The sequence below is a fragment of the Sorex araneus genome, chromosome 5 (genome assembly GCF_027595985.1).
Source record: "Sorex araneus isolate mSorAra2 chromosome 5, mSorAra2.pri, whole genome shotgun sequence".
Classification (NCBI taxonomy): domain Eukaryota; kingdom Metazoa; phylum Chordata; class Mammalia; order Eulipotyphla; family Soricidae; genus Sorex; species Sorex araneus.
The window spans coordinates 100,836,459-100,852,862 of NC_073306.1; the positions used below are offsets into that span (position 1 = coordinate 100,836,459).

The 16,404-nt window shown below is 37.9% G+C and overlaps 1 protein-coding gene across 18 annotated transcripts in view; it reads right to left on the reverse strand.

Annotated features, from left to right (window-relative positions):
- ANK3 (ankyrin 3) overlaps positions 1–16,404 on the reverse strand; it is a 511,843-nt gene that overhangs the window by 45,955 nt on the left and 449,484 nt on the right. For 13 of the 18 annotated variants that reach the window (XM_055137437.1, XM_055137439.1, XM_055137442.1 and 10 more), the window contains 7 exons: positions 7,635–7,846; positions 6,117–6,324; positions 4,804–4,900; positions 4,016–4,244; positions 2,970–3,095; positions 1,479–1,601; positions 1,026–1,052 (listed from right to left, as the gene is read on the reverse strand). In XM_055137437.1, coding sequence (XP_054993412.1) covers positions 1,026–1,052; positions 1,479–1,601; positions 2,970–3,095; positions 4,016–4,244; positions 4,804–4,900; positions 6,117–6,324; positions 7,635–7,846 — 1,022 coding nt within the window. The remainder of the gene's footprint in view (positions 1–1,025; positions 1,053–1,478; positions 1,602–2,969; positions 3,096–4,015; positions 4,245–4,803; positions 4,901–6,116; positions 6,325–7,634; positions 7,847–16,404) is intronic. The other 5 variants (XM_055137436.1, XM_055137435.1, XM_055137449.1 and 2 more) reach the window with 1 other exon arrangement.

The following is a 16,404-nucleotide window of genomic DNA, read 5'->3' on the forward strand; positions in this document are numbered from 1 at the left end:
AAAAAGGAAAGACTATGTCCACCATTTTAGTGATGTTTTAATAGTTCTGGAACATTGTGTAGGTTGGCTTGTTGATATCGTGTTTATCTTTCATTTTTCATGGCTTTTTCATATGATAACCCATCCCAATAACTCAACCACATAACCATCACTTAGTAAATGTCGGAGCATCAACACAGCAGACTACAGGAATTACAAATAAAACACGAGCATTACAGAGACTTCTGATGTTGAGCACTAAATTTTCCCAAGTTGATTTGTACTGAAAGCACATATATCACAATATACACTCTCTGTGAGTACATTTAAAGGGAAAAAGGCACACAAAGTTTATTATTCTGATTACTGCTGTTGTTTCTGTATGTTAATAGGCATTAAGAGTAAACAGAGAATATTGACAACAGATTAATGGTCTTATTAAAAATAATGTCACTTTTAAGGTGGCTCATTCTATCAGTACTGACAAATGAGTTTTAAAAAATCAATTATCATAGGTGATGGAGAAATATTAAGTGATAAGTTATAAACAAATATCCACTCAAAGAACTATCTATAAATGGCAAAGATAAATTTACCTAACTAGAAAAAATATTTATCAATAGCTACTGAGCATATATTTAAATATATATATATTTATACTTAGTTGATTTGCAAATAAAGTCTCATATTTTCCATGGTCTTGATTTACAAGTTATAACAGTGGATACTAGGTGAAGATATCTATATATGTATACATATATAGAGATATATATGTACTAAATGCCAATTTCTCACATTTAAAAATATTTAAATAACTTTAGTTATTTTAAATTAACAGGATTTTGATTTTGTTGAATACAGTGAAATACTCTGAGGAGTAGGTGAAGAATTAAACCGTTCTTTCAGAAAAATATACTCCTTTACCTCACTTAAGCTAAGATGGCAAAAATGCAAAAATTACAAGTTTCAGCCCTCTGCAACTTCTTTCTGACAATTCAATTTCTATTTTAGCTCTGATAGAGTAAAAGCAGAAGTGTTTATATTACCTCATCATCTTGATCTGACTCTGTCTCCTTTGGGTTCCAAGATGCATTGCAGAGACAAGGAGTATTATAATGGACAGCAGGGAAAAGAATATCAGGATATGAAAAGGACTGAGTAGGGAGCACAAAAGGCAAGCTGATTTAGAAAGCAAATAAAAGAAGCCAACAAAAAAATACCAAGAATTGTACATTCATGGCAAATTAATGTGTGACATTATTTGAAAGCATAAACCTATATACTACTACCAGCAGAAGCAGAAGCAATAAACAGAGGACTCCATCATACAAACCATAAGAATTTGACACCACAGGCACAAGAATACAATCTACACAAAGAGACTAATAAAACTTGAGTTTCAAGAGCTTTAATCATGTTACAAAGCATTCCTTAATTACATACCAAAGGCCTTTAGGAACCAGGAAGGAAAGTTAAAAGAAATCAGTACTGAGAGATACCTTTTTATGTGCTGGCAGCGTGATATTTAGGTTGCAAACAGCTGTTTGAGGCAGTCCTTTTGTTGTCTTTGGTTCTTTCAGAAAAGACAAACGACCACAAGGCTCTTGGCTGGTGTCTCTAATCTACAAGAATTTAGCTAGTCAATTGTTATAGAAAGAGATTTTTTTTCCTGAGGATTCCTGTCCTACAAGGTTAAGCATGTTTGTTTTATGGAGTCTTGAGAGCAGGATAATAAAGTAAAAGTAACAACTAAACATCAACCAAGAATATCACATTTCAACTCTACAAGATTTAGAGTGGTAGTTCTAGTTCAAACACAGGATTATTGTATCTGCTTGGAGCATCCTGACAAAACATGTCTGACAGCCTTGATTATTGGTATTACTTCCAGTCTAGTATCATTCCCTTAGATCCACAATTTTAGCAACAATAGTAGCAAATAATAACAAGTTATTTATCTCATAGTGGTCTCTCCCCATCGCCCCTCATACCACTCCCCCTGACCCTCCCTTCCCATTTTTTTATTTTGGGGCTACACCCAGCTCTGCTCTAGCCTTACTCCTGGCTCTGCATTCAGGGATCAATCCTGGTGGGGGGTTTGGAATGAGGACTATATGTGATGCTGGGGATGGAACCTGGGTCAGCTGTATGCAAGGTAAATGCACTGCACCCTATACCATCTCTCTGCCCCCAAGAGGCCCGTTTTCTGAGGACGAATCTCAGATTCTCCAGAATTCCCAGGATTTTGCTTGTGATTCGAGTATTAATCATGTACGATGCATTTGGTTATTATAAACAGTTTGGTCTTACAAACATCTGCTTAAAAGACAAAATGGGGAGAGAGAGGGGGAGAGAGTGAGAGGGACAGAGGGAGAGAAAGATAAGGGAGAGAGAGGTGGGGGGAGAGAGAGAGTCCCATCACAGAGGCAGGCGGTGGGGGGGGGAGTTGCCGGGGGGAGGAAGGAAACTGGGGGCAGTGGTGCTGGGAAATTATACTGGTGGGAGAATGGGTGTTGGAACATTGTATGACTGAAACCCAGTTATGAACAGCTTTGTAATGGTCTATCTCATGGTGATTCAAAAAAAAAAAAAAAAAAAGAGACCCAATTACAAATCTCTAAAGCATTCTTGGGAAGAATTAGGACAAAATCTGATGTTTCTTTGAATTCACATTTAGTGGGATATTTAAAAATGCATAAATCAGTAAAACATTTCTTTTTATTCTCTATGCAGTTATTTATTTTTCAGCCATTTCAACATTTTTTAAAATTATATGTTAGGTACTATTAAAGTTTATGCTGCTGATGTGCAAAACTGCTGTACCTCACCACCACAAAGGTGCCTTTGACTATCCACCCTTGTCCCTATGCCACCATTAGTCTGGTCATCTTTCCTTCCTACCACAGCTTGACAGTTTGTATTCTAAGGCCAGCAGTTTGGCACTGTAAGAACTTATTATTATGTTTTTTAATTCACAAATTTTGATTTACCTTGATGGAAAATGGCAGTCTATTTTCTTTGAAAGCATAAAAGTTAAAAACAAGTTGCTGTCCTCCTTTGGTGAGTGGGGCCAAATTTCCATAACAATCAACATAAATAGGTTTTCCTTCCAGGACCTTTTAGAGTAAAGAAATATATAATTTAATATAAATTGGAGTTGAAAAAACTTTGATATGTTAAATCACATAAAATTAGACTACCATGCTTTTAAATCATATTTATCTTCTTATTAGGAAATCACTATGAATCTGTCTGCCAAAAAATTAATTACTGGCTCATAATTCAATAGCTATGCTTGAAATTGTTGTTGTGAACAAGTATAAAGCAGACACAGAATTTAATCTTTATTTTTAGTCTAGTGATTCCAGGCTGGAACGATAACACAGAGGGTAGGTATCCACCTTGCATGTGGTGGACCCCGGTTCAATTCTTCCATCCCTCTCGGAGAGCCCGGCAAGCTACCAAGAGTATCCCGCCCACATGGCATAGCCTGGCAAGCTGCCCATGGTGTATTTGATATGCCAAAAATAGTAACAAGTCTCACAATGGAGACGTTACTGGTGCCCACTCGAGCAAATCAAATGAACAATGGGATGACAGTGCTACAGTGCTAGTGATTCAAGACATTTCTGATAAAGTGTATGACATCAACTACTTATTCAAATAGACTTTGCAAATATTTACTGCTTAAACAACAAAATGAGTTTTTGATTATTTCACTGTTTAAAAGGGAGCGAAGGAGGGGAGAGAGGGAAAGATTTTTAGATATTTATCACTGGTTTTGAAAAATTAGGGTAATATGTGTAGATAGCTGAAAAAAGGTATCACAAGCAAATTACGACCTTGACTGAGGCAGTCCTCATTAGCATCTATATTTTAACCAATTAAGATAAACTAAAAAAGAACTGGAATAGAGACAATGACTTCATGTTTAAATATAAAACCCTCCAAAAACTAATGTAAAAATGTACTTGGTTTTTCTGGCCTCCAAATGAAGCACCGGTGTAGGGTATTAAATGAACCTGTGAACAGTTACCTCAATATCTTTGCTTCTTGCAACTTCCTCAAAATTCTCTTGCTGCTCTAAGGTTTTGTCCACTTTGTCATCTGTCATGCAGAAACATCTCAGGGAGGATTCTACAGGATCATTCATTTTGGCAAAAACAACAAACTTGGCCATATATGGAACGCATATTAGTTCTCTGTAAAGTTGTGTGGCTAACCCCACAGTTTCTAAAACTTGATGGCAGTCTGCGAGCCAAAATCTAAGAATAATAGAAGTATGACAATAAGGTGATTTCAAAGTCAACTCTTTAAAAAGTTCACAATTTAAAAAATTAAAAGCAAAACAGTAATTTGTACATTTAATAACTAGCAAACACGATTACTTTATCAAACACAGAAACCCTACATTTGTTATCACTTTGTTAAAGTAACGTTAAGGACTTTTTCCCTTTTACTTCCCATAAGATTATTATTCTGTTCATAAAACTTTAGGTTATGCCTTCCTATCTAGTCTTAAAGAGATTAATTTATGACTTAATTATTGGAAGAAACAAGAATTTTATGGGAGAAAACAGAAGAGAAAGGACAGTCCTATCAGATTTTATACCATAACTTTTACTGGAAAAATCAAATCTTACACTTCAGAGCTCCTTGAGAGAACAGAATTAAATTGATCTATCTCGGTGATTTTTAAATTTCTGAGTTGTGCCCAACCTCACCATTCAAAGTTCAAAACCTGATCAATTGTGGTGTTGATTACTTTACAAAAATTTGTAAAACGAATTTCTTTGTGCTTCTTTTTAGCTTTCATTTCCATACCTGGCTGAAACATTGGTTGTAAAAGAGACACAATCCTTTATAAACGTCAAAGGAGTAGTTCCTGTGATGTCTTCCCACTGAGCAGGTGAGGTGCCCCCTGAGAGAACAGCAGTAGATATGGTGACTTTATTATAGGTTTATCATAATCCTAGTAAAATGCTCATTATCATTCCCTTCTGTGTTGCCATTGATGCTCAAAGCTTCACTTTCAGTTTTCTGAAACTACAGAAGGTAGTTTTCTCTTCTCTGTTCTTCTTTTATATATTTTGGACTCAGTGCGATTTAGTTCTCAGATGCTGTATTTTAAAAATTATTTTTAATTACAGATAAATGGCTTAAGCTTGATGCAAAAACAGCTGGCACTTATAAAATATATTTAAAACTGCAATTTTTTTTCAGAGAGACAACACAATCCTTTTATTTTTAAAAGAGGCCTGAAATATTGTAGCGACTGAATTTTTTTCTTTTCCAACGTAAAAAGTGAATCAGCCACTAAAATTACCGTTTGAGGGCCAGGTAAATAACTCAAAAAAAGAAAGAACTTAGCTTACTTGCACTTGCCCCCAAGGTAGATTCCTGGCATGGCAAGGCCTCCTGAGCCCTCTAAGAGTAGCTCTGGTGGCCAGGAACATCACCAAATCTGACCCTTGTGTCTCCTGAGCACTACAGTGCCTGAGCAGTGCTGCATCCCCTTCGGAGCCCTGATCTGTCACGTTCACACAGTTGGCCAAATATTGCCAAAGACGGGTGCCCTCCTGGGCACTGCGGAGAGAAACCCTTTCTCTTCTAGTTACCCTTTACTGTTTAAGAACAACCTAGCTTTTTACCTGAGAAGTTCACTGAAAATCAGGTTAAGGTCATCAAGTTATGAACTGAGCTGCAGATTCCAAGCGTTTATTACACGATGTGTTCTCTTCAGCTCTGCATGTCAGTAACCGAATCACACTCAGTAACAGAAAAGGTGAGAATTATCACCTACTGTGCTCTTCCCTATTTTCAGGTGTATTTGAGAGTTAAAATCTTGAATTACCTGACAACTCCAGCGGATTCAGTAATAACCATGAAAGGGCCCTGTCATCAACACTCAATGGCACTAAAATGATATTTTGAATTTTAAATGAGTTATGACATCTGTAACTTAGATTAAAATACCTTTAGGCTAATAGAGATGAACTGATAAAAAGAGAAAAAAATTTTTTTTAATTCCCTGTCTTTCCCTACTCCAAATTTGGGTACAGAGGTTTTCAGTATTTATGTATTTGAAAAGAAGCAACATAAAGGCATCAGTCGAAAGTATGACAACTTAACCAAACCTGTTATGCTACAGAGAAGGCGTAGATTGGGTGTGGTATCCCCCTTGTACCCATTGGATACGCCTTCTCCTGAGGGTGGGGGTACAGGAATGGTCATTGTTATTGGCTTATGGAACTTCCTTCTCCTTGGTTCCACTGTGACAATTGGGCTGAATGTTGCTTTGTTTCCAAGGATCTTTTTCACAATTTCATCTGGAACAGGCTGGGCCTAGGAACAGAGAAAGACCTTAATTGAAAGTGGACATGTTTTGCCTCCTGAGACAGCTGATTATTGAAGTGGGAAGGAAAAGGCAACAAACACAGACAGCCAAACATCCTTTCTATTTCAGGAAGACATAAAACAAAACCCAAACAACCTGAAACCTGTGTATTTTCTTAGTAGAACAGAGGTGGTTGTAATTTTGCATGAAAGGAAAGAAATAACATTTCACAGGGAGGAAAAAATTAGTCCTATCTAAGGGACCAAGAATATTGGGTCCAATATATATTAAACCTATGCAGAATATTTGATGCAATATTAGGAAGGCAATCTGGACCCAGATTAAAATTGAGGCTTACAGAGTTAAGTAGCAAAAAGGCATTCAAGATTTCAATTGTATCTTACTAATCCTAACATCTAACTTCTTTCTCTTGATTTCTTTGAATGGAACTTCTGCCATGACAATTTTAGGTTCTCTCTCAAGATCCAAACGTTCACTGCAGGTGAACACTCAACTCTTTAATCTAACTCTTAAACACAAGAGGCCAATTTACAAACCCCTCCAAAAAAATTTCAGTCAGTTATTAATATCTATATTAAAACATATATTCAAAACTTTTCAGATCAGTGGGTTGGTGGGAAGGAAACTGGGAACACTGGTAGTAAGAAATGTACACTGGTGGAGGGATGGGTATTCAGAACATTGTACAATTGAAATCCAATCATGAACAACTTAGTAACTACATCTCACGGTCACTTAATTAAATTTTTTCCAGGTCATTTACTGTATTCAGTAAGGAGTAGTTAATAAGCCTTTTAATTAAGGCTTAGTTTGTATTACTTAACGGAAAAGCAATAAAGACAATTGCTAAAACATTTTCAGCAGCTTTTCTAACCCAAATTCCAATGGTTTGAATAAAGCCCAGAATTTATGATTTACTTAACCCCAAATTTAAAGCTTACAAGTTTCATATTACTGATCTTTATAAAAAGCATATCATAAAACAAATCAAATGTGATTTTAATGGTATAATTGTTTTTTGGTGCTTTTTGTTTTCTCAAAATGACCAATAACTTACCACTAAAAATATATACTTCATTAGAATCAAGTAATACTTTGAAACAAAAACTATGAAATATATATTTGATTTCATAAACTAAACTAATTTTACAGCTAATGCTTTTCATTTGAAGTAGACTGATTTTCAAAATAGACTAACGCTTTAATTTGCAGTACTGTGTAGATAAGCTATGAAGATGTTTTCAAAATAGCATTCTTACATGTCTGACTATACCAATTTATTGTGGATATTAATTACCTGTAGGCCCACTCGAATTCTTTTGGTTAAAGCGCCTTCTGGGAAAGAAGCCTGGACAAGGGGCACAGTGGTGCTGCTTAGAATTCCACCTTCAGGACCAATCTGGTTACTTTCCTGCTTTATGCGTGAAACTACTGCAAAATACTGGGGGAAATCTTTAGTGATAATCCTGCAGATCCGCTTTTTCCCCAACTCTTCTGGGCTGTCAAGCTCTGAAAAGACAAAATGAGAAAGCGACAAGAATAAGCCTATGTTTACAATAACTTAAGAAAAAGTATAATTTTGATAGCAAAAATTACTTCTATTCAGTGGTATAGATTTTTTATTATAAAGAATGTGAATTTCTAAGTCACATTATGGTAATAACATGCTCTGCAGAAATATAATAAAGCTATTCATAGACAGCATTCGTAGATGAATATTTCTAAAAATAACACAAACATCTTTAGAAACTAGACATTTTTTCCACATATGAACTAATTTCTATTCTTTATGAAGGATACCTAATTCTGTGTTTATTTATAACAATCTGTCCTCAAATTGCTCAAACTTGGAATGAGTAAGAAAAAGTGGTGCCTCACAAGAAAGTGAATAAAGACTTCAGTAAATCTCTGAAATTCTAGAAATTTATTTGAAAACCTGTTTCAAAATTTAAACTACCCCAGTAATTAACTGTCACCAATTTCTATCTCTCCATTACTGGCTCTCATATCTTAAATTCAACCTACACATGAAAAGCCCCCGGTTCACTTGCTTGAGGCCTTGTTTTGGCTTCTTGGATTGCTGAGACCATTCCCTGTCTCCCTATCCCAGCCCACCCTCTGGAGTGCAACTAGGTGGGTATTCCTTCAAAAATGCAAAGTTTAGGCAGAAATCCAGGAAGCTTAATTGAAATAAATGACTGAGAATATGAAATGTTAGAGACTAACCAGAGCAAACTGAAAGTATATTTTTGAGGTAGAATTTATAAGGTATTAAAATTTAAGTAGAAGTTTCATACTAAACATATATATTTGAATAAATAGGTAGGGATAAGAATAGACTCAAGAACACAGCAAAATTTATACTTGTACAAATATGTACAGGTACATAGCATATACAAAAATCTGTTTATATTTTATATATTCATGGTATTAAAATTAATGTTTAATTCATAGTTAAATTTCAAATCAGTGGGACAAGAATGTTTTATTTAAAAGATGGTTTTGACATGATTGTAAGTAAAAATGTTGAAAAGAACAACCCTAAGTCACTATTATGGAGAAATAAAACTACCTCTAGACAGGAAACAAAAAAATTTAAATGTTCCTTCCCTCTATACATATTTCAGAGAGTATATTTTAGCTTTGGTTAAGGGAAATACAAATGGAAAACCCAGAAGTTAAAAAAATTGTTTGATAGTATAAAATGTAATTTTTTTATGACACACTTGGAAGACAAAATTGAAAATGCGTAATCCTGAAAAGACATAATAAAACATAAAAACTTGAAAAAAGGGAATGCATAAATATATCAAAAAATGTAAATTTGAGGGGGCTGGAGCAATAGCACAGCGGGTAGGGCATTTGCCTTGCATGTGGCCGACCCGGGTTCAATTCCCAGCACCCCATATGGTCCCCTGAGCACCACCAAGGGTAGTTCCTGAGTGCAGAGCCAGGAGTAACCCCTTTGCATTGCCGGGTGTGACCCAAAAAGCAAAAAAAAAAAGTAAATTTGAAAGACAAAAGGCATACTGGAAAAGATAAGGGCCACTCATGATTGAGGTATTAATATGGTCAATACAATGGCAGCTACAAGCTGGTAAGATGATAGATAATATTAAATGCTATAAATAGGCAATTTATGGGAGATAAAGATTGCTAACTTAAATCTCCAAACTTAGTAATTTACATGGAAATATCAAATAAAACAAAATATAATCTCTATGATTTTTCTTTTTCGGTCACACCCAGCAATGCACAGGGGTTACTCCTGGCTCTGAAGTTAGGAATTCGGCCCTGGCAGTGCTCAGGGGACCATATGGGATGCTGGGAATCAAACCCAGGTCAGTCGCATGCAAGGCACACAACCTACCCGCTGTGCTATTTCTCAAGCCCCACAATCTCTTTTAGTAAGATTAAAGATTAACTTCTGTGTCTGGAGAAAGTTTGGGGAAAATAAGTGCTTTTATTCATTGCAGGTGGGTATGAATGTTACTAATCTTCTGACAGTGCAACTGGGCATCTTCTGTTCACTATGAACATGCATCCCTTTAACTCTGTATCTGTTTTTCTGCAAACACAGCCAACAAAGCATTGCTGCACTGTCTAAAACTGGAAAGCACCTCCATGCCCCTTAGCGAGGGAATGGTTAAATAAAACCTCAGTTCCCTCACACTCCTAAAAATTCCTCAGCTTGTAAACAGAATGATTCAGATTCTTTTATCTACCAGGGACTTAATGAAGGCCATGTACAGGCAATGTCTAGTCACCAGGGTTACAGCCTGTGAGAGCATGTTAAGGTCACTGGTCCTGTGGATATTAATTCCTAATGGGAGTGGCGTGGGGACATATTCTAGTAAACTCAATAAGGAGAGAAAAATAGAGGAGTGAAAATTGAGAATGCCCAGGAGAAGGGCTAAAGAGGGGATTTTCATTCATTTATTCATTTACTATTATTTTTTAATTTTTTAATGAAGAAATTCTTATTTTAGTGGGATGATGAGAGAACCCCTCTTGAAAGAGGTGACATGACGGAGTCATCTGAGGGAGTGGGGGAGAGAGGCAGAAGGTAGTGACTGAGCCAAAACATGTATACAGAGAAAAGATGTCGATACAGAGAAATAGGTGGAGTATCTTCTTAAAAGGAAAAATGGACATAGAGACAACAACACTAAAAACCAAAGATCCAAACTTCAACAACCAAAATTTAAAAAGGTCAGAGCAATAATACAGTGGGTAGAGCATTTGCCCTGCATGCCGCCAAGCCAGACTTGATCCCTGGCACTGCATATGGTTCCCCCAGGTACCACTAAGAGTAACCTCAGAGCAGAGTGCAGACCTAGGAGTAAGCTCTAAGCACCAGGTGTGTCCCCCAAACAAATAAACAAATGAAAGTGTGGGGTTGGAGCTATAGCACAGTGGATAGGGCATTTGCCTTGCCCATGGCCAACTCAGGTTCGATTCCCAGCATCCCACATGGTCCCCCAGCACTGCCAGGAGTAATTCCTGAGTGCAGAGCCAGGAGTTAACCCCTGTGCATTGCTGGGTGTGACCAAAAAATCAAAAAAAAAAAAAAAGAAAGAAAGAAAAGAAAATGTGCCCACTAAGGTGGCAGGCTGGGTAGGGGTAACGGTGGGTGGGAAGGAAACTGGGAACTCTGGTAGAGGGAAGAAGGCATTGGAGGTGGGACTGGTGCTGGAATGCAGCGCGCCTAAAACTCAAATATAAATAACTTTGTAAACAATGGTACTTTAATTTAAAAAATTAAAAAAATATTTTTCCCAAGCATAAAATAATAAAGGAAAAAAATGGAATCTGTACATTGTCTTCTCTTCCTAAGAGACATTTATAGAAGACACATTCTAAGTTATCAGCACGAGGTTGTTCAGTAGGAGGACAAATGGAATTGGGGTTGAGGGGAAGGAAGAGGACTAAGGCAGCATTACCTCTGGGTTTAACAATGAGTGGTTTTACTGGTTACGAAATAAAGGGGAGGGGCTGGAGCAATAGCACAGTGGGTAGGGCATTTGCCTTGCACGAGGCCAACCCAGGTTTGATTCCCAGCATCCCACATGGTCTCCCGAGCACCACCAGGAGTAATTCCTGAGTGCAGAGCCAGGAGTAACCCCTGAGCATCACCAGGTGTGACCCAAAAAGCAAAAAAAAAAAAAAAAAAAAAAAAAGCAAAAAAAAAAAAAAGAAAGGGGAAATCCCCCTACTGCAGGACAGAGGATTGGCTTTGTTTGTACCAAATGAACAAGAACTATGAAAAAGAACGAACTGAGGTTTACTCACTAAGCCTTTCTTCATAGTCCTGACACATGTATCACATACCCCACTGTCCCTTAGCAAGAAGCACATCTCTGTCCTTTACAAGGCGCCTGAAGCTGAGACCATGGCTTTACTCCAAACACAAACTGGAGTGATAAATGGGTTGTTAGATAACTAGATTAGTGACACCTCCTTTTATTTTTTTTTTACTTGAATTATTTTTTTTATTTTTTTTTTTAATTTTTATTGAGTCACCATGTGGAAAGTTACAAAGTTTTCAGGTTTAAATCTCAGTTATACAATGCTCGAATACCCATCCCTTCACCAGTGCTCATATTCCACCACCAAGAATCCCAGTATAGCTCCACCCCGCCCCCCCACACCCCTAACCCCCCACGCCCCTAGCCCCCCCCTTGCCCCCCCCGCCTGTGTAACTAATAAATTTCACTTTACTTTCACTTTGATTGCATACAATATTTCAACAAAACTCACTATTATTGTTTGGAGAGTCTCTCCCCTAAAGTCAGACCTGCTGAAAAGGAAGCATTAGATAATTTGTTTTCCATTGCTGAGGATGAAGAGGTATGAGGTCGAGTGACCACACTTAGCGGCCTCTCAGTTTTGGGTTTCTGTAATTTAGTATTTTAGCAACTAAGTCCAGAGAGATATCTGCCAGAAGTTGCATCGTTGCCAACTTGTACTTCTCAGTTACATTGTATTCCACATATGAGTGCAATCTTTCTATGTCTGTCTCTTTCTTTCTGACTCATTTCACTCAACATGATACTTTCCATGTTGATCCATTTATATGCAAATTTCATGACTTCATGTTTTCTGACAGCTACATAGTATTCCATTGTGTAGATGTACCAGAGTTTCTTTAACCAGTCATCTGTTTTGGGGCACTCTGGTTTTTTCCAGATTCTGGCTATTGTAAACAGTGCTGCAATGAACATAGAAATACATATGCCATCTCTACTATGCCGTTTTGCCTCTCCGGGATATATTCCCAGGAGTGGTATTGCTGAGTCAAATGGAAGCTCAATTTCTAATTTTTTGAGAATCGTCCATATTGTTTTCCAAAAGGGCTGAACCAGTCGGCATTCCCACCAGCAGTGAAGAAGAGTCCCTTTCTCCCCGCATCCACGCCAACACTGGTTGCTTTTGTTTTTGGGGATGTGGGCCAGTCTTTGTGGTGTGAGATGATATCTCATGGTTGTTTTGATCTGCATCTCCCTGATGATTAGTGATGTGGAACATTTTCTCATGTGCCTCTGAGCCATTCGGATTTCTTCTTTAGGAAAGCTTCTGTTCATTTCATCACCCCATTTTTTGATCGGGTTGGCAGTTTTCTTCTTGTGGAGTTCAGCCAGTGCATTGTATATCCTTGTTATCAACCCTTTATCGGATGGGTGCTGCATAAATATCCTTTCCCATTCTGTACATTGTCTTTGTACTTTGGTCACTGTTTCTCTTGAGGTGCAGAAGCTTCTTAGTTTGAGATAGTCCCATTCATTTATCTCTGTTTTCACTTGCTTGGCCAGTGGCGTGAGTGACACCTCCTTTTATACATCAACCACTGAACTCTGAGATGAGAGCACCAAACTAATTGTCAACTAGCAGAAAAATAGGGATCGACATAGGTTTTGAAAAACTGTCACTGTAGCACTGTCATCCCATTGTTCATCGATTTGCTCGAGCAGGCACCAGTAACGTCTCCCTTGTGAGACTTGTTCCTATTTTTGGCACATCAAATACGCCACGAGTAGTTTCCCAGGCTCTGCTGTACAGGCAGGATACTCTCGGTAGCTTGCCGGGCTCTCCAAGAGGGACAGAGGAATCAAACCCGGGTCGGCCGCGTGGGAATTTTAGTCCTCTTTCCTAATCCTCTTTCCTAATAATCTCTTTCTGTTGTGTCTAAAACTGAATTTGGAGAAAAAGCATTTTCTTTGCTTCTTTAGAGAAAGGAAAAATTATGATTAGAATAGAAAAATAAAAATGAATCAAAGAGCGAACTCAGAAAATTATTTTGGGGTAAGTTTTCACCTATGTAGTAAGTGATGGAAAAGTTCCATACCGAGAAAATTTATTTCCCTTCTTAGATTTGCCATATCTAAAACTACCTGATACCCAGAGTCCATAAATCATAGAGAAATTGGAAAATTCTGATATTTTGTTTAAATTGCCATGGAACACATTACCATCAGCTGCGTGTGCTTTTTTTTTTTTACTTCAGCCTCAAATTTGTGGTTTTTTTTACGTTAGCCTCAAATTTATGATTATGTTGTCCTTTAGAAGTGATGTAAAACTTAGAGCTCATGTAGGAATGCTCTGCTATGAAGATCCTTGCAACAAGACAAACTCTGCCTGTAAAAGCTCTCTACCCGGTGAGTGTGAAATTTACACAGGATGGGTCTGGACCCACCAGGGGAAGTGCCATCATTTCTCAGGGGACTCTCAGTAATGTGCATTGCTTAACTGAATATTTGTGTTTTGGTATGTCATGATTTAGGGAAAAGACAGCTGTATGTCCTCTCAAAACTTCAACAATAATGGGCTGAGGAGAATAAGCTACCCAAGCAGTCGCTTATCGTGTATATCTGAGATATAGCAGGTGAAGGGTACATGGAGATGCTCAGATTTCAAACCCGACTCTCCACACTGGTACCTCTTGGGATTTGCTCATGGTTCAGAGGCTGTCATCCTATAACGAACCTGTCACCATTAAAAATGATGGATATGGCTCTGTGGAGATAGCTCAAAGGGGTTGAGGGGAGCTTGATCCCCGTCACTGCATGGTACAAGAAGCACAGGTATAGCTCTTGTGGCCCTCAGTTCACCTTGTAGTGTCAGGGATTTTACTGGGCCTTCCTTATGCAAAGTCACACACCTGGTAAAGTCCTGGTAGCCTCTAAGCACTGCTGGCATTGGTGGGCTCAAACACGAAACTGTTGGGCCCAGTGCTATTGGATCAAGTATAGCACTGAATTGTCCCAGAGTTCCTGAGCACAGTTTTGGAGCCCCGCCCCCCAAAACATCTGCAAAGTTATCCTCAATGTCTATTTAAACTGGGGTTTGAAAGATAAGTCCCAACTCCAGGGAATAAATAATTGTGGGAGAAAGGAGTTTAGGTCTTAGCGTCCCTATGTACCATTCTTTGTTTTGTTCCTGCTTTTGGTCCATATCCCAGTTATTTTTTGGGGGGTCACTCTCAGCAGTTCACAAGAGACCTTGCAGTGTCAGGGATTTTACTGGGCCTTCCTTATGCAAAGCCATACTCCAGTTCATAGAGCCCAATATTCTGGCCCTGGTATACCATTTTTAATGAAAGCACACGTCGCCTTCTTGAATTACTCATATGTCCATACTTCAGTATAATGCAATGGATGAAAAGAAAGCTTCCATTGACCAGGTTACTCAAAAGTATATTTAAATATTTTTTACTACTTTAAACTTTTTTACTAAGAGCAAAAGTCAACAGCAAAGTTAAATTATAAAAAAAAATTGACATAAAAATTATCTCTCCAAGAGGTACAGTTGAAGGATAGGCTGTTATGTTCCAGGATGTATCCTTAAAATAGATACCAGAGCTGGAGAGATAGTACAGGGGTTAAGGTGTTTCCTTTGCATCCTGCCAACCCAGATTCAAATCCCAACACTAAATATGGTCTGAGCATTGCCAGGAGTAAGCCCTGAGCATAGAACTATGAGGAAGCCCCGAGCATTGTGAGGTATGGCCCACTCTTCCACCCCCAATAAAATGAATTATAGAAATAATAGTAAAAGGCAAGAGGAAAAGGTAAAACCACTAAGTAACTAAGTCACATGGAATTGTGACCTGAAGATCTTTTACAAAAGACCTTACTGGTCATCAATACAATGGAGGCCAAGTAATTAATGATTTATTTATTCTTTGTAATACTGCATAGAATAAAAATAATAGGGAAGAAATATAAATTCTAATATATAACTCTCAAACATACATTAAAGTCACCAAAAATGTGATTTTTCCCCCCACAGGTGATTAACATCTTTACATATCTATATATAAATTCTGTTATTTGCATAAAATTAGACAGAAAGAAAGGAAATTATGTACTATAAAATATACATATATTTTATTGCATGGTTAATAATACTAATGCTACTATTATATAACAATATAGTAACATATAAAATATTTCAACAGACCATTTACCATCTGGGCTTTTTCTTTGGGGGTGGAGAGGGATTTGAGGGCTCCCAAGAAGTGCTCATCAGGGGATACTCCTGGTGATACCTGGCCCAGCTGACATGTGGCCAAATGGCCCGAGAGTTTCAATGCTAAGGCTGAAGATCTGATGAAGTGCCATGACCACTGAGGTCTACTGGCTACACTAAGCATTGCTGGAGGGAATTATGTGGTGGCAGACTCACTCCTCGGTCCCTGTGCACGCAGAGCAGGGGCCCCTGATGGCTAACCCACCCCCCCACCCCCATGGTCCCAGACTATTTGCATTTAAGTGAAGATTCAACTCAAGACACATTTCATATCAATATTTTGATTTTAGGATAAAGAAAATGAAATACAATATGCAATGCCCTTAGCTGAAGGTTTGAAGATATACGTCATTAAAGACCCAGCCTGGCAGAAAGGGTAGAAGAGGAGATGAAGAAAGGGCTCTGGTCACTCACCTGCAGTGAAATTATGATGTGGGGCCATGTTACCCAGCATTATGGCTTGTTATCCTCTTTTGCATGGTAGATTATTTTGCATGGTAGATTATTTTGTCTGACCATTTTTTTTTCTTTTTTGGGTC